Source organism: Pelophylax lessonae, assembly GCF_965119305.1.
Source record: "Pelophylax lessonae genome assembly, chromosome: 1".
In the NCBI taxonomy this organism is placed as follows: domain Eukaryota; kingdom Metazoa; phylum Chordata; class Amphibia; order Anura; family Ranidae; genus Pelophylax; species Pelophylax lessonae.
The window spans coordinates 180,836,388-180,854,641 of record NC_138768.1 but is presented as its reverse complement, the minus strand read 5'-3'; the positions used below and the strand labels follow the sequence as shown (position 1 = coordinate 180,854,641).

The 18,254-nt window shown below is 39.0% G+C and overlaps 1 protein-coding gene across 1 annotated transcript in view; it reads left to right on the top strand.

Moving 5' to 3' along the window:
* Nucleotides 1-18,254, top strand: part of EPB41L4A (erythrocyte membrane protein band 4.1 like 4A) — a 445,595-nt gene that overhangs the window by 406,141 nt on the left and 21,200 nt on the right. Inside the window, exons 17-19 of the mRNA XM_082243130.1 lie at nucleotides 177-254; nucleotides 12,187-12,306; nucleotides 18,160-18,207. Of these exons, the coding sequence (XP_082099256.1) occupies nucleotides 177-254; nucleotides 12,187-12,306; nucleotides 18,160-18,207 (246 nt within the window). The remainder of the gene's footprint in view (nucleotides 1-176; nucleotides 255-12,186; nucleotides 12,307-18,159; nucleotides 18,208-18,254) is intronic.

Here is an 18,254-nt window from a genome sequence, read left to right as displayed (position 1 = left end):
TGTTCTATAAATTGTATATAAATGTACACCTAAAAAATCAAAAATTAATTATATTAACTAAAAAAAATATTGCTGTAGTAATAAAAAAATAAATAAAAAATTGGTGAAAAGAAAATGTGTTTTTTTCTAATCTTCTGCCACTTCTGTAAGTTTGTTTTTTCTCATTTATAATGCAGATCGAGGTCACGTTGCAATACTAGTAGTGGCAGTGAGTCTGAAAATTGTAACAGGGAGCACAGGAAAAAGCGGAACAGGTAAGACAAACATTTAAATATGTTGCTACTGTGATGTTTTGCCTTATTTGATCACATTGATGTGCTTGTCAAAAAAAAAAAAAAATAATGACTGCTGCTATTAGCATAAAAAACAGGACAGGATTTACAGCCCAGGAACCTGCAGACAAAGATCTTTGTCATCTTGGGCCCCAACCATTAACCATGCTGTAAATATTGTACTATTATGTAAAAAGAAAATGAGGAGCATTGCATATTTGACATCTCCTATTATATCCTGCAGCCAACCCTGGCCTCCTCTCCCTAACAAGTACTGCACCACTGTGTATCTTGTGAAGCATCAGCGTCTTCTTTCAGATTCTCCCACTACATTTTATATAGTCCGCATAGAGAATGTGTGCTGTGTGGTTACCAAACACTGTTTTGGCTATAGGACAGGAAATGAAGAGTGCCCCTATAGGACACAGATGGCAAAAACAACTGACAGGGGTTATAACCCTCTGTTACTCTATCAAAAATGAAAAAAGGTGTTGCCTTTAGTTCTACTTTAATTGATATCCTTTATTGGCTAACTTGAGATATGACATATATAAAGCCTGAAGAAGAGATCTGAGTTATCCTAAAAGCTTGCATTTTTAAAAACTCATGTTAGCCAGTAAGTCTACGTTTCCACTATTGAGACCCCAAGTTCGTGTGATTTAGAGTGCGACTTTGAGTGCAGCTATGATCCAACGTTAAAACTATCTGGATTAAAGTCGCATCAAAAGTCGCATTAAAGTAGTGCAGGCACCTTTTCAAAGTCGCTTAGTTTTAAAGTCTCATAGATTGGAACGGGTGCCATTAAAACTAATGAGCTGTGACTTGACATGCAACTTTGTGTCCAAAGTCGCATTACAAGTCTCACTAGTGGAAACGTATGCTAAAGGTTATCACTTAAACTTCAGACTTTCTGCCCTAAGCGATGGCTAACATGGTACAGCACTCTACTACAGCTAAATAAGTTTTAATAAGGTTGGACTTCAGCTCCAGAATCCCATGCATATAGTTTGTTAAACATTTAAACCACTTATAGCTATGTAAAATACATTTTTTTCTATTAATGACCTTACAATTTTAGCAGATGCAATGTATAAACCACTATACAAAATGATGAAAATGCTTAAAAAAATGTAAAAAGATAATTTTGCGCTGTTATAAAATGTGTGAAATGCATGTAGATCTGATTGGTATCAAGCAACCTCATTGAAGGATATTACAAATCGGATGTTATCTGAGCTTACTTCAAGCACATCTTCTAGCAAAGAAATTATATGTCCACATTTCAAATCTACAGTAACTAATGCCTAGTACACACGATGAGAAATGCAGATGAAAAATACCACTTTTGGAGCGATCGTCCAGTAATATGATCATTCGTACACAGCTTTTGAGAGCCAATCACAACAGTTCATGCAAAATTATCTGAACAGACAAGCACTAAAATTATTCTCGTACCATAACAGAACGAACGATGGTTGTTCAAGCAGTAAAGCAATCGTCCATACAAAATTGAGTGAACAAGACCACACATCCTTGGAAAGGAAAGAATACATTACAATACAATACATTACATCATTGTGGGAAGTTGTATTTTGTTTTACGAGAATTTGTGTAACTCTTGTAACCTATTTGTTTTCGATATGAGAATAGCATGCAAAAAGAAAAAAAAAACCAGATGATTATTTCTCCTGATATTCTCATCATGTGTACCAGGCTTTACTCTTCTCCTAACCGCACTTGCCTTGCACTTGTCATTGTTTGCACTAGCCTTTTGTTAAAGCATGTGTCTGCCATCTAGTGGTACAGGAACGAAACACACATTACCCAACCTTTTACAATACGAATAATATGTTGACAGTCAAGTATTGTTCAATATTGTATTATTAGTTCTGTTTTTGCTCTCTAAAATAATTACAATAAAATGAATTTATCCGTAAAAGAATATGCATGTAATACCACAACATGTTTATATAAAACATTATTGAAATGATGAAACGGTAGCCTTTTAGTATTCCAAGCATCCATACATATAAAAATAGTAAAGTTCAGAATGAGAAGTCTTAAAACGATTAATTTCTTTTGTATGTATAGGTATATATACACATACGGACCCTATAAATTTTATATAATCTATTCAAGAATTACAGCATAGCACAAGATGACATTTTTTTGCAATCCAATCAAAAGATTATATTGAAGTATATTATGTTTACAATGCGGAAGAGTTAGATTCTCTCAGGTTTGTATTAGTGTACCCTTTTGGGAGATTTTACTCCCTTTGCCCCTGACAGTACAGGCCATAAAAGGAATAGAAGACTAGAATATTTGTCAGCTTTGTATTTTACTCCCATTGGAGGTTTTGTCTCACTTCCTATGCAAGAGACAAACTTGTCAATAGGAAGTATAGGAAAACCTCAGCACATGTTAGTGATAAAAACCTTTACAGAGAACCCCTCTCTTCGTCTTACATGTCCACTCCTAAAATAAATGAATGTGTAAAGTTCTTGTGCTGGGGGAAATTAATGGTTGCCCTCTGGCTATGATTCTAAATCAGTGCTTTCAGTACATTGAGTCACTAGCCTAGAGCAAGTATAGTCAGAACTCCTGATCTGCATTTTTGTTCCAGTTCAGTAACCCAACAAACACCAAGGGCAGAGCGTCAATGTGTCATCCAAGGAGCTTGCTTTTCAGGAGGTCAGCAATGGCAGGACTCTTGTTTTTTTTTTTGTTTTTTTTTTTTCTGGAAAGGTTGCACACATAGGCCCAGTTCAGAAAGCTTTACACAAGGATACCGATCTTTATTTTTCAGCTATATGACTGCAATTTTCCAATCTCGTTGAACCCTTGTGTTCATGTACACCTGCTTCATTGTGTCTAATAAAGTATATCCTTATGTATCTGCCCCTAGGGATGATGCTTTTCTTTGACAGCCTCACCAAACCTGAATATGCAGATCACAATGAATGACACTGAATTGTGCACATTTAAATAATCGGAGAGCTTGGGTGTGGTCGACTCTTTTAAAGAAAAAAGCATTTTGTCCTAATTCAGGTTTCATTGATGATTTATTTCACTGCTAAACAATGACTATTGATCTGCAATATAATGATCTAATTGGCGGCAGCAGTGCATCATTTCATCTTTTATGTTCACATTTTAGGTCCCCACAGAGCTATTTTCTTCCAGCTCTTGGCTCATTGTGATCAATACCTGACAGCTTTGTGATAAATTCATTTAGTTCAAGTAACAAACTGCAAAGGAGCAGCTCATAAATGTGAACAGCATGGAAAATACTTGTCAATTGTCAGTATCTATACATAATACAGCTGTTAGGTTACGAAGCCTGAATGTTTAATATATCTGCTCTCATTTGCACTAATGTTTTGTCACATATTTGTTTTATTTTCTTGTCATTCCACATAAAGGCAATCATTATTGGGGAGGGAGAATAGAGACTTTAAATGTGTTTTAGATGTACAAATGTATGTGAATAACTCCCTGCTGTATATATTCTTTTTAGGATGTATTTGTTTAAAAAGAATACTTGCTATTTATATAGTTTGTAAAAAATGTATAGTGCATGGCACTCATATTTTCTCCTTACATATGCAGCCCGTTTCCTGCTTTGTAGTGAAGAACAAGAATATTGCCTTAGCCTACTCACACAAATGACATAGTGGTGTCAAATATGTGTGACTTTTATGTCAAAAATGTGTTTGGCCTCATGCAAATTGGACATTTAGCCTCTGTGCATGCGGCTCTGGCATTTAGCCATGGGTGGAGGGCACAAGTGTGCTACCCTGCCCTGCTGCTGACAGCCCATCAAATTAAAAAAAGACTGACAGCTGCTGAAGCTGGACGGTGCACTTAGCTGCATCCCTCCAGTCCCTCTGCAGGCTGGATGTAGCTGGATTGTGCTCCTAGCAGTATGGACATTTAGAGCAGTAGGCACCCAGGGACAAATAACGCAAGAAGTTCCAGGCATTTAACCTGGACCCATACTGCCAGAGCCCCATGCATCAAGGCTAGACACCCAGTGTGCATGGGGCCTAAGTTTAATAGAGAGCATTCATTCCAAAGATAATTCTTACGCAAATGTTGTCGAAACATTAAAGTGTATCTAAAGCCAAAAAAGAAGAAACCCTTAAAAAGCATAATTACATAAAAAAAAAAAAATCAGTGACTGCGCTAAAATTACCCCCTGCGCTAAAATATTGTGCAAACAATAGTCATCAAATAATTATCATGATCACATATTATTTATCTTGTGACTAATCCATTGTGATGTTAATTAATGAATACATTATTAAAAATGTAAATACAATTGATCCTGAATGAATAAACACAGTGCATCTAGAAAGTATTCACAGCGCTTCACTTTTCCCACATTTTGTTATGTTATTCTTATTCCAAAATTGATTAAATTCATTATTTTCCTCAATTGGACAAAAAAATACCCCATAATGACATTGTGAAAGAATTTTGTTTGAAATCTTTGCAAATGTATTAAAAATAAAAAAGGAAAAAAAAAATCAAATGTACATAAATATTCACAGTCTTTGCCATGACTCAAAATTGAGCTCGGTGCATCCTGTTTCCACTGATCATCCTTGTGATGTTTCTTCAACTTGATTAGAGTCCATATGTGGTAAATTCAGTTGATTGGACATGATTTGGAAAGACACACACCTGTCTTATTTAAGGTCCCAAAGTTAACAGTGCATGTCAGAGCATAAACCAAGCCATAAAGTTCAAGGAATTGTCTGTGAACCTCCGAGACGGGATTGTATTGAAGCACAGATCTGGGGAAGGATACAGAAAAATTTCTGCAGCATTCAAGGTCCCAATGAGCATAGTGGCATCCCTCAAATGGAAGAGATTTGGAACCACCAGGACCCTTCCTAGTGCGGGCCACCTTGCCAGACTGAGCGATCGGGGGAAAAGGGCCTTTGGTAGGTGAACAAGAACCCGATGGTCACTCTGACAGAGCTCCAGCGTTTCTCTGCGGAGAGAGGAGAACCTTCCAGAAGAACAACCATCTCTGTAGCACTCCACCAAATAGGCTTGTATGGTAGAATTGCCAGACGGAAGCCACTTCTCAGTAAAAGGCACATGACAGCCCACCTGGGGTTTTCCAAAAGACACCTAAAGGACTCTCAGACCATGGGAAACAAAATTCTCTGGTCTGATGAAACAAAGATTAAACTCTTTGGCCTGAATGGCAAGCGTCATGTCTGGAGGAAACCAGGCACTGCTCATCACCTGGCCAATACCATCCCTACCTACAGTGAAGCATGGTGGTGGAAGCATCATGCTGTGAGGATGTTCTTTAGTGGCAGGAACTGAGAGATTAGTCAGGATCGAGGGAAAGAGGAATGCCACAATATGCAGAGACATGCTTGATGAAAACCTGCTCCAGAGCGCTCAGAGGTTCGTCTTCCAACAGGACAACGACCCTAACCACACAGCCAAGATAACAAAAGAGTGTCTACAGGACAACTCTATAAATGTCCTTGAGTGGCCCAGCCAGAGCCCAGACTTGAACCCAATTGAACATATCTGGAGAGATCTGAAAATTTCACACCGAGGCTCCTCATCCAACCTAATGGAGCTTGAGAGGTCCTGCAAAGAAGAATGGGAGAAACTGCCCAAAAATAGGTGTGCCAAGTTTGTAGCATCATACTCAAAAAGACTCGAGACTGTATTTGGTGCCTAAGGTGCTTCAACAAAGTATTGAGAAAAGGCTGTGAATACTTATGTACATGGGATTTTTTATTTCTTTAATAAATTTGCAAAGATTTCAAACAAACTTCTTTCACTGTGTCATTATGGGATTGTTTGTAGAGTTTTGAAGAAAATAATGAATGTAATTCATTTTGGAATAAGGCTGTAACATAACAAAATGTGGAAAAAGTGAAGCGCTGGGAATACTTTCTGGATGCACTGTACATTAAAAATGTTTTAAACATTTGTAATCCATCCAAAAAAAGTCCAGAAGTGTATAGTGATATCAGAGCAAGCTGGTGCAGTCCTGCAATCAAACATGCCAAAAGTGTCCGTGTCACACAATCCCACGTGGCCTCTCCCTGGAAAACCAGTACTCACCAGGACTTAATCAAATATATCACAGTATATCCAATATAGAAGTAAAAATAAATTCAACAAATTAATAAATGTGAGGGACCCTATTAAAAGCAGCTCATTAATTGATCCATCACAGAGTTTCCTTCCAAGACAGTATAAATGAGGGTTAAATCTCCTTTAACTCATGGTCCGATTCCATCCTCCTCTCATGCGTCACATAAAAAGGCAAAGAGAAGCGCTGATAGCATAAAAACCTTTCCAGCTTTATCCGCCACAAAAATAGTCGCACTTACGATTTCAGACCGCCCGACCCAACACTAGGGATATATCACATACACATGAATTTCAATGTCAGCTCAGACCGTAGTTCCTGCTTGCCAACAGACGGGGAGTGCGGGATGACATCACTCCAAGACCACGCCTTATGCGTTTTGGCATTACGCCATCATCTGAGGTGGCTTAAAGAGCTTAGTCCCATTTGGTTCAGCAGAGGGAAAAGTTCCTTCCATATCGCTAAGGCAGTCAGATAGTCCCTGGATCTGATGAATGGTAAGTAAAGGTAAATCTCCCCAATGGAACACAGCAATAAAAGAGGTTTAACCATTCCTCACTTGGCTTAAGATATACTTTAACTTTTAGATTTAAATTTTTTATCTTTTTCATTTAGATGAGCAAACTTTTTGTACTTTAGTGCCCAGAAGCAAAATACAGAATCTAAAGGTCAAAAATAAGTAATAATTCATTAGCCATTAAATTATCCTTGCTCGGTGACTAAAAGTATTAAAATCAAAGCATCAGAATGACAGCTAAGATTTTCATTAGCAGAGATCAGCAATGTAAGACTACATTCTACTTTCACAACTTGTTAATGCCTCCTTCAGTATATGTTTGTTAGTGTGTGCATTAAGTCTGATTGATCTCTATCTCCGCTTACACTATTAGTATAAGTCAGCCAGTTTATGCAAAAAGTCAAACAGCTTGCATGTTTTCATATCATTCAGCATCATGCTCCTCACTTCCAATGCCCTCCTTGACCAGCAGCCTCTTCCATGTTGTTGACTCCTTCCTCACTCAGCAGAGTGTTCCTTGCCTACCTCTATTTCTGCTAGCATCTTGACCACTTTCCCTTTTTCATGGCTAGCAGCCTGGCCCATGTTGCAACTGCCTTTTTGATCTAACATTTAACTACATCCTATTCCTTACTTTCTCAAGGTGTCTTTCCGCAGAATGTATTGGTCTTAAAAACTGAAATACTCTAAAGCAGATTACCTCCCCTGTATACTTCCCATTTTATTGATAAGAACAGTTTAGTCATATGTCTGAAATTGTTTTGCTAATACCATTCCACTCATAGTTTATATGTATATGTTTGGATGCATGTTAGATTTTAAAGTATGACTTCTTGTTTGTGAATTTGTTTCCAAATACTTTTTTATTATTTCTAATTTGCCCACTAAGAATGTGGAAGTAGAAAAAGCCAGGCTGTTGTAAATAATTTTTAGCACAGAATGTGAGCGTGTTGGAGGCCTTTTTAATCTTTCATGGTCACAGCAGGTAGTTGTCATCCCATGTTGTAGCTGGGTGAATTCAAGTGTAAACCCATGCACATTAATGTCATTATAAATTTCTTGCTTGCCTGTCCCTGTGACATGTCTGTAATTTTTTGTCAGGTCGTCCAGTCATCCTTACTGGCTGCAGTTCTGCAACAGTAGGAATTTGGCACAGAAAGGAGGCTGAACAGTACAGACGGTACACATCTGTTGATTACAACCAGACACTTATATTGAATTTACCAAATTACATGTTTAACATTCTAATCCCAATTAAAAAGAAACTTCTGGAAAAAATATAAAAATAGTTAATTACGTTTGCTATGCTGCAGGCTTTTTACAGAGGCCTACAGCCTCTTATCTTCCAGGGGTAATTCGCTTCCTCTCTTTTTTTTCAAATTTAAGAAATCAGTGCTTGGAGAAATCTGACCTACAGTCAGGTCCATAAATATTGGGACACCGACACAATTCTAATCTTTGTGGCTCTATACACCACCACAATGGATTTGAAATTAAACAAGATGTGCTTTAACTGCAGATTTCAGCTTTAATTTGAGGGTATTTACATCCAAATCAGGTGAAAGGTGTAGGAATTACAACAGTTTGTATGTGTGCCTCCCACTTTTTAAGAGAACCAAAAGTAATGGGACAATTGGCTGCTCAGCTGTTCCATGGCCAGGTGTGTGTTATTCCATCATTATCCCATTTACAAGGAGCAGATAAAAGGTCCAGAGTTAATTTCAAGTGTGCTATTTGCATTTGGAATATGTTGCTGTTAACTCTCAATATGAGATCCAAAGAGCTGTCGCTATCAGTGAAGCAAGCCATCATTAGGCTGAAAAAACAAAACAAACCCATCAGAGAGATAGCAAAAATATTACATGTGGCCAAATCAACTGTTTGGGACATCCTTAAAAAAAAAGAATGCTCCGGTGAGCTCAGCAACACCAAAAGACCGGAAGACCACGGAAAACAACTGTGGTGGATGACCGAAGAATTATTTCCCTGGTGAAGAAAACACCCTTCACAACAGTTGGCCAGATCAAGAACACTCTCCAGGAGGTAGGTGTATGTGTGTCAAAGTCAACAATCAAGAGAAGACTTCACCAGAGTGAATACAGAGGGTTCACCATTGGTGAGCCTCAAAAATAGGAAGGCAAGATTAGAGTTTGCCAAACAACATCTAAAAAAGCCTTCACAGTTCTGGAACAACATCCTATGGACAGATGAGACCAAGATCTACTTGTACCAGAGTGATGGGAAGAGTATGGAGAAGGAAAGGAACTGCTCATGATCCAAAGCATACCCCACCTCATCAGCATGGTGGTGGTAGTGTCATGCCGTGGGCATGTATGGCTGCCAATGGAACTGGTTCTCTTGTATTTATTGATGATGATACTGCTGACAAAAGCAGCAGAAGGAATTCTGAAGTGTTTCAGGCAATATTATCTGCTCATATTCAGCCAAATGCTTCAAAACTCATTGGGCGGCGCTTCACAGTGCAGATGAACAATGACCCGAAGCATACTGCGAAACCAACCAAAGAGCTTTTTAAGGGAAAGAAGTGGAATGTTATGCAATGGCCAAGTCAATCACCTGACCTGAATCCGATTGAGCATGCATTTCACTTGCTAAAGACAAAACTGAAGGGAAAATGCCCCAAGAACAAGCAGGAACTGAAGACAGTTGCAGTAGAGACCTGGCAGAGCATCACCAGGGATGAAACCCAGCGTCTGGTGATGTCTATGCATTCCAGACTTCAGGCTGTAATTGACTGCAAAGGATTTGCAACCAAGTATTAGAAAGTGAAAGTTTGAATTATGATTGTTAATCTGTGCCATTACTTTTGGTCCCTTAAAAAGTGGGAGGCACATATACAAACTGTTGTTATTCCTATACCGTTTACCTGATTTGGATGTAAATACCCTCAAATTAAAGCTGAAAGTCTGCAGATAAAGCACATCTTGTTTGTTTTATTTCAAATCCATTGTGGTGGTGTATAGAGCCAAAAAGATTAGAATTTTGTCGATGTCCCAATATTTATGGACCTGACTGTATATATACATAGGCTGAGAAGGATACCAGCAACAACAAGGGTTTAAAAAAGGATGGTGGGGTTGGGGCATCCAGCAGTGTAGGATGAATGCCAAGATGAAAATCAGAGGTATCGAGCTGATATTCCCTGATTCATTTTAATTGACACATTTTATTGGAGTGTACGTTTAAAACCTCCTGTGGCACAAAAAGCGATGAATTTGATAAAGAAATGGCGAATGGCCATCTCTTACTAGGTATAAGAAGTTAGCAAATGTTAGAGCTAATGCACTAAATAACGAAATGCAGTTGAGCAACATTGTTCTACATCCTCTATGCTGGTTAAGCATGCCCCATTCAGCTAAATTCACTACTGGAAGGAGAATCGTCCCCAGAATGCCTTTTAGTACTCAATGCTATATAGCAGGGGTCACCAAACTTTCTAAACATAGTGCCAGTTTAATGTCCTTCAGACTTTAGGGGGGGGGGGGGGTCATTCTGTGGCTAGTGGGATTAGAAAATGCCCCATTGTCATTAGGAGTGGACAATGTTTCAGGCATAGTGATCAATGAGAAATAAAAATACATATTGCCTGTGGTCAGGAGGAGGAATTTTGCCCCATTGTTGATGTTGGAGGGAATAGTGCCCCATTGTTGGTGTCAGTGAAAGGAATATTCCCCCTTTGTTGGTGTCAGTTGCAGGTATTATGCCCCACTGTTGGTGTCAGTGGAAAGATTGGTAACTCATGGTTGGTGTCAGTGAAAGGAATAGTCCCCCTTTGTTGGTGTCAGTTGCAGGTATTATGCCCCACTGTTGGTGTCAGTGGAAAGATTGGTACCTCATTGTTCGTGTCAGTGAGAGGAAAAATGCCCCAAAGCCAGAAAAAGCCAAGTAAAGCGTGGCGTCTGGCTCTCGGGCGCACACTTTGAAGACCACTGCTTTATAGTAACAAAAAACATTCAGGTTATTGGAGCTTCCTGTTTCACTGTTGCATGATTTATCCACCAATGGTGAATATAGCTGAACAGGACATGCTTTACTAGTAGGATACTGCCTTACTTAATCACACAGCCAGTATTCAAACCCCAGCACACATTTTGTGCAGTCACCAGTGATCTCTGATTTCCAACATACACATCCAACTTCTCAGTATCTATGGCGCCAGTTAGATCTACCCGCCAGAACATTTAGTTCATCCTGAATACAGATACCACCAGTGAGATCTGCATTAAGTGTGCCTGTTCTTACTTTACCTTAACACCTTGAGACATGCAATCTGTAGATTATTGTTCCTCAGCATGGTTCCCTGTGCTGGGAGAGCGTTAATTTACATTCTGTTTTATAACATGCATGAAGCTGAAAGCCCCTGGTCTGAACTAATGATTGGAAACCAATCAATGTTCCTGATCATGTGATCCCTATGACAACCAATTGTGATTTTCACAAAACAAAGCTCCTTGCCCCAGTTCCTGCTGTGTCTTGCACAGAGACAGGCACATTAATAGCTGAGGTTGGCAGTCCACAGCGATCACAGTTCCATACAGAGTAAAGATTAGCTTAAAAACTGTTAAGTGCGCATATTGAAAATTAGGTGTTTTAAACATTTCTGTCCATTTGTCTGGGTATCTAGGTTTTATTGACACTTGGTCATGAAGGAGTCAATGAAACAAAACGGGTTATGAAAGGAAGGCTATAATTCCCAACTTCCCGTTAGTTACATACTAATAGTAAAATCGTATAAGCTTTGCATGACCAATCTACATCATGTACCTAGTTTAGTTTGAACAGTTCAAAAATATTTTACAAAACAAAAAAGAAAGTAACAGATTTGGCCAATTCTACAATCTGCTTAGAGATAATTTAAACTTCCCAACATTTCCAGTAAGTATTTCATGAACCCCTTTGGGGAGACCTTGCTGCTAGAAGAGATTTAATAGACCTGCAAATGACTCCCACCAGCAGCAGGCAAACACTCAAACTCTGATCGTGTCAGTCCAAATGTAATTTATATGGTTTATTGATCCAAAGTGTTAAGTAACATCTATATTATTTTTGGTGTTCCTATAAATGTAGTGAAATTGTTTCCTGCAAAGCATATCTTCAGTATTTCTCTGAGCACTCGAGGTGCACTGTTTTATTGGTTCCCGGTGGGTGTGGGAGCAAAATTACACAGCAGTAGTACATTAGGCACATGACTGCACTTGCATGCGCTTCACTAAAAAACATAAAGAATATTTTTATTGCAGGTTACGGCAGGAAAATGACATGGTGGATTCTGCCCCACAGTGGGAAGCTGTTTTAAGAAGACAAAAGGAGAAGAACCAGGCTGACCCGAACTACAGGAGATCCAGACATCGATCTCGATCGTACGTTAAGCATATTTTAGCTGCATTTAGAGCTTTCAGAAAGTTCAATTGTGTTTTTAAATCCTCATATGATTTTGAGTTCTCTGTAATTAGCAAAAATTATTTAAATTAAAGGATGCTTTAATTCACTAAACAAAATGATTGCACTTGCTCAGGATAGATACGTGACCCCCAATGATTGCCATTGTATATTGTGCGTTAGGACAATCGTATCATATATTTGCACTTTCTTTTACACATTTATGTAACTGCTAGTATCTGCATAAGGCGTGTGAATACATGTATTAGGCAATGTATGCAAAAATTTAATTGACTACCTTCTTTGTGTTGACATTGGCAGCAATATGTGTCCTCTATATTTAAACATGTATAGACATAAAAATGTTGTTTCTTCTAAATTCAACATGGTCCTCCCCTGTCAACAGGTGATCACAGACCTGTCATTTTCAATTACATGTGACCCTGTAATTAGGGAACAGATGAGTTGTATTCATGATATATTAAAAAAGAACCATGTTTTCATAAGCAGAAATATTAGGCTTTATGATATATATTCCTTCATTAATATATTATAAGTTATATTGTACTCATTCTAATTTCATAAGCCTGTGTATAAGAAGTCATAAGTGTTTTCATATTAGATGCCCTTTAAGATGCCCACTCCTACCAGCTCAGTACTTTTGGCCTGTCCAGTCCACTATTACAGTTCTCCCAAAAATCATGTGTAATTTGCAACCATTAAACATCTGTATTGGTACAGGGCAAGTCACTCTCTGCATGTGGTAGCACTAGGTTTATTTATCCAGCTCCAAAAAAGATGTAGCCTGTAACTCCAGAATCCCATGAAAATCTTCTTTGCTACATGAAGGTTAGGATTAAAAACAGCTGACGCGTTTCAGGATACAGCCTTGTTCAGCATGCTGTGAACAAAGCTGTACGCCGAAACGCATCAGCTGTTTTTAATCTTGACTTTCATGTAGCAAATAAAGATTTTCATGGGATTCTGGAGTTGCAAGGTACATTTTTTCTTTTTTAGAGCTGCATATTCAATGGATGGAGGCCTTTTGAGCCAAAGCACCCAGTGAAGGACTCCACCCTAATCTATGAGGTGTGTTCCCTGTTGAGTGCGCTGCCTCTGTGCTTTTCTTTCCTAGTAGGTTTATTTATCACCAAACGCTACATTTTTGTATATAGAGTCATGTGCAGAAGTGCCCTTTACCTGCAAATTATTTTTTTTGGGATGACAGGGGTGGCAGACTGCCAGAAGTACTGAACAGGTAGAAGCATACACCTTTAGGGTGCCTTCTGAAAAACTTGGTAAGTCGTTAGTACAGGTTTACTAAACAAGAAAAAAAAACCCACAGTCCTTTTATTCAAAAAATGCAAGCAATGAACGCATATGTTACATAACTTACCTGTATGGCCTGTTTTGTCTTTAGCAGCTGACACTTCCAGATGTATTTGAGTTTGGTGTGCTGTGTGCTCTTACCACTGGGTCTCTGTCACAAGTGTATCCCTTCAGAGCTGCAGAAGAAACACTAGTGACATGTTACATTTTTCATTTAAAGGAGAAGTACAACCAATGGTCATTTGGCTGTACTTCTGTGGATCAGGTAGAGCAGACAGTGGTGACGTACAGTCACCAGCTCTCTGCTCGCAGAGCTCTGAGAACCGAGGAATTAGTGGTGTTTGATCGCTCGGTTCTCCGTCTTATGCTGGCCATACACTATACAAAAAATCGTTAGAAAATCTATCATTTGGTCCATTCGTTCATTTTTTGTCCAGTTAATAGAAAATCGGTTTTAACTTTTTGGAGCTGAAAAATCGAAGGAACAGTTTGGAAAATTCTGCCGACTGAACAATAAATTGAAAGGTTAATGTTTTCTTGCCCAAACTGTTTGCACTAAGCATAGGTGACAAAATGAATGAAAACCAGATTCATTTATGTCCATTGAACGATTTATCAATCAAAATGCGGTCATTACATGATGGCATGATCGTTGCCATCACAGCCGGTTGTTCGTTTTTCAAAAATGAGTTTGAACGATTTTACATATAGTGTATGGCTAGCATAAGAGTCGGCTGAGGACAAATGCAGCTTCGGACCAATACTGCATACACCTTGGTAAGTAAAATCACTTGCTTCGCTTTTAACCAGTTCCCAACCACCCGCCGCCTTTTTTCTGCGGCAGGGTGTCTCGGGGAGGCAAAACGACGTATACCTATGTCGCTCGCCTGAAAGGAGCTGGGGGGCGAGTGCGCGCCGGCACGCTCCCGTCCCCCATTGTCAGTGGGGAAGCCGGCGCGTGTGTCAGGCGGCTCCGATTGCCGTCTGATGCCTGCGATCGTTCCCCGCTGAGAGAGAATGACGGTCGGCTGTTGTGAACACAGCCGACCGTCCTTCTCCCTGGGATGATCGCAGAGCTCATGTGATCCTGCTATATAGGATCACACTCTGTATTCAACTGAGAAGCCACACCCCCCCCCCCCCACAGTTAGAATCACTCCCCTAGGTTCACATTTAACCCCTTGACCAAAAGTGTCAAAAATGTAATTTAGGGGTCCGATCTGTCCGCCGCAATGTCGCAGTCCCGCAAAAAATAGCAGATCACCGCCATTACTAGTAAACAAACAAACAAAAAATTACATAAATCTTTCCCGTAGTTAGTAGATGCGATAACTTTTGCGCAAACCAATCAAAATACGCTTATTGCGTTTTGTTTTTTTTTTACCAAAAAAATGTAGCAGAAAACAAATTGGCCTAAAATGTTATGATTTTAAAATTTTTTTGGGGAATGTTATATAGCAGAAAGTGAAAAATCTTGTTTTTTTTTTTTTCAAATTGTCGCTTTTTTTTGTTTATATCGCAAAAAAATAAAAATCGCACAGGTGAACAAATACCACCAAAAGAAAGCTCTATTTGTGTGAAAAAAAGGGCGTAAATTTTGTTTGGGTACAGCGTCGCATGACCGCGCAATTGTCCGTTAAAGTAACGCAGTGCCGAATCACAAAATGGGGTCTGGTCATTAACCGGTTGCCGACTGCCGCACGACTATATACTGCGGCGGTCAGCCCCGGCCAGGCAGAGTGACGTATCGATACGTCACTCGCCTGTCACTGACTTGCGAGCCTATTGCGGGTGGGCGCGCGCCCGCCGCGGCTCGTTCACAGACAAGTCAGTGCGTGTGACCGGCGGACTCGATGTCCGCCAGTCACACTACGATCGCTCCTGTGAAGGGAGAAAGACAGAGCGGCTTGTGTAAACAAGCTGCCTGTCAGTTCTCCCTGTGTAAAAGTGAAGATCTGACCGTTCTACTATGTAGAACTGTTGATCTTTGCTTTTACACCAATAGCAATGTCCCTGCACAGTTAGAATCACGCCCCTAGGACACACTTAACCCCTCCCTGTCCAATAAAGTTAACCCCTTCCCTGCCAGTGTCATTTTTGCAGTAACAGTGCATATGTATAGCACTGATTACTGCAGTAATGTCACTGGTACCCCCAAAAGTGTCAAAAATGTCAGTCAAGGGTCCGATCTGTCCGCCGCAATGTCGCAGTACCGAAAAAAAAAATCGCAGATCGCCGCCATTAAGCGTTAAAAAAAAAAAACACCAAAAATGACAAAAATCTTTCCCTTTGTTAGTAAACGCGATAACTTTTGCGCAAACCAATCAAAATACGCTTTTTGCGACTTTTTTTTACCAAACATAGGTAGCATAAAACAAATTGGCTGAAAAATGTTAAAAAATGTTGATTTTTACATTTTTTTTGGGGGAATTTCATATAAAAAAATGTGAAAAATATTGTTATTTTTGCAAAATTTACGCTCTTTTTTTGTTTATAGCGCGTGATCAAAAAATCGCACAGGTGATCAAATACCACCAAAAGAAAGCTCTGTTTGTGGGAAAAAAAGGACGTCAAATTAGTTTAGGTACAGCGTCGCACGACCGCGCAATTGTCCGTTAAAGTCACGCAGTAAAAAATCGCAAAAAAAACCCTGGTCCTTTAGCAGCCAAATCCTCCGGGGCTTAAGTGGTTAAGGGGGAAAACCTTCCAGTCCAGAAGTGGTTAATGGCGGAGGGGTAAATTTAGGTAAATAGGCAAAAAGATTGTTAAAAGTTGAACTTCGCAGAAGAATGTGGTGAAGTTTCAGTTTGCAAATAAATCCCAATCCTGTGCAAGTTAAAAAAAAAAAAAAAAAAACAGCATTTTGCTTGCACATAATTGGATAATAGAAGTCAGCATTGCCTCACCTTATTCACTAAACTCTGGGGAAAATTCCCTTGCAAAGTAAACAGCCTATTTTCCTTTAGTAAAGCAAAAACACCGCATACTGAATCATGTGCATAACTTCAGGTTGATAGCAAAATAAACAGTTGAATAACACATGTAAATTGTTACCTGCCAAGAAATTGTAATTCTCTACAGTTGTCCTTGAGGGAATCACAAGACTGCTTGAACAAAATTACAAATCCTGCAAATCAACAGATCACAAATCTTTTAAGCTCTGCGTTTAGCTGTTAGCATGAGGTTACATTTTGGTAGTTCTTTTAAAAAACAAAAAAAAATAATAAATGTAGGTGTGCTTAAAGATGCATCTGTATTTTGGGGACTGATTCATTAAAGCTGTGATTCACTCAAGCATGCATTTAGAGTATGTAAAAGCAAGCAGAGAATAACAGCTACTATGCCGAGAGTGGTAATTATGTTGGCTCATATCGCCATGGTCATCCTAACCCAGTGGTTGCGTTGTCCTGCTCCGTTTTCTTGTATTTAAGTTGTTTAGTTTTGTCATATTGAACTGTGCTACATATATATATATATATATATATATATATAGTATATTTATTTTCAATTACTCTTCTACACATTTTCACATTTTAGACAAAACTATGATGTTTCTTTATTTAGGATTTTCTAATAGGCTTTACATGATTCGCCATATAGAAGCATTGACTGCTACTTGGCATCAACATCAAAAGGATCATTTATACAGATGAGTGTGCCTTTACTGGACTGGGTCCCACCAGATGACTGGCTGACCTCATTGGCCATTTTCCAAATACATTTAGCAGTTTGTCTAATACATTTCCCATAAAGTTTGGTGTCTTTTACTGCCTTAGCATATTTTTTTTTTTAGCATTCGTCTTGGAGATACTTTAGTCTTCTAAGCTCCATAGCAGGACCAGGGCTGATTCTTACAACACATTTTGCCAAAAGGTGGCTATTATCTTAGATTAGCTGTCAACCTATAATTATTTGTTTAGTTTTAGGTATATGGTCTAGGTTGAGTATAAGAGTATGTGAAGTTCAGCTTCAGACAGAGGTGGCAGTAGAATTGGAGGAGATTGCAGGAGGACGTTCATGGCATTGCATCTGAATAGTAAGACTGAAAACGCTGCAGATAAATATTGCTATATACTTAAAGTCAGCTTTGCAAAACACAGATGTAGGGTCCATTCATATGTATGTATACATTGTTAAAGAAGAAGTAAAGGCTAAAATAAGTGAGCTGTGACTCTCTCGTGTCAGCAAGTGGCTTAACAACGGGGCTACATTTTCAACGGCAAGACGGCACCTGGCGGCTTTAATTGCCATACCACCCCCTGAGGTCGGTGCTCCTTCCCATCAGCCACTGACAAGGGGAGCTGGAGCTTAGAGATCACATGACCCTCCCAAAAGGGATTTAAAAACAAAGATACAAGCCAAACATGTGCACTCATAGATATGAATCAACTATATATATATATATACTGTAGCCTCTTTTCTGTGTTTTCTTCATTCGTATAAACCATTTATAACTGAGAAAATAGTTTTCATTTTTTTTTTTTTTTTTTATTATTATAACTTAGGCGGAGCCCAGATGTTCAGGCCAAGGAAGCATTATGGAAACATATTCAGTAAGTAGTTATTGTCTTCATTGGTTATATATAAGCCTTCTGAACAA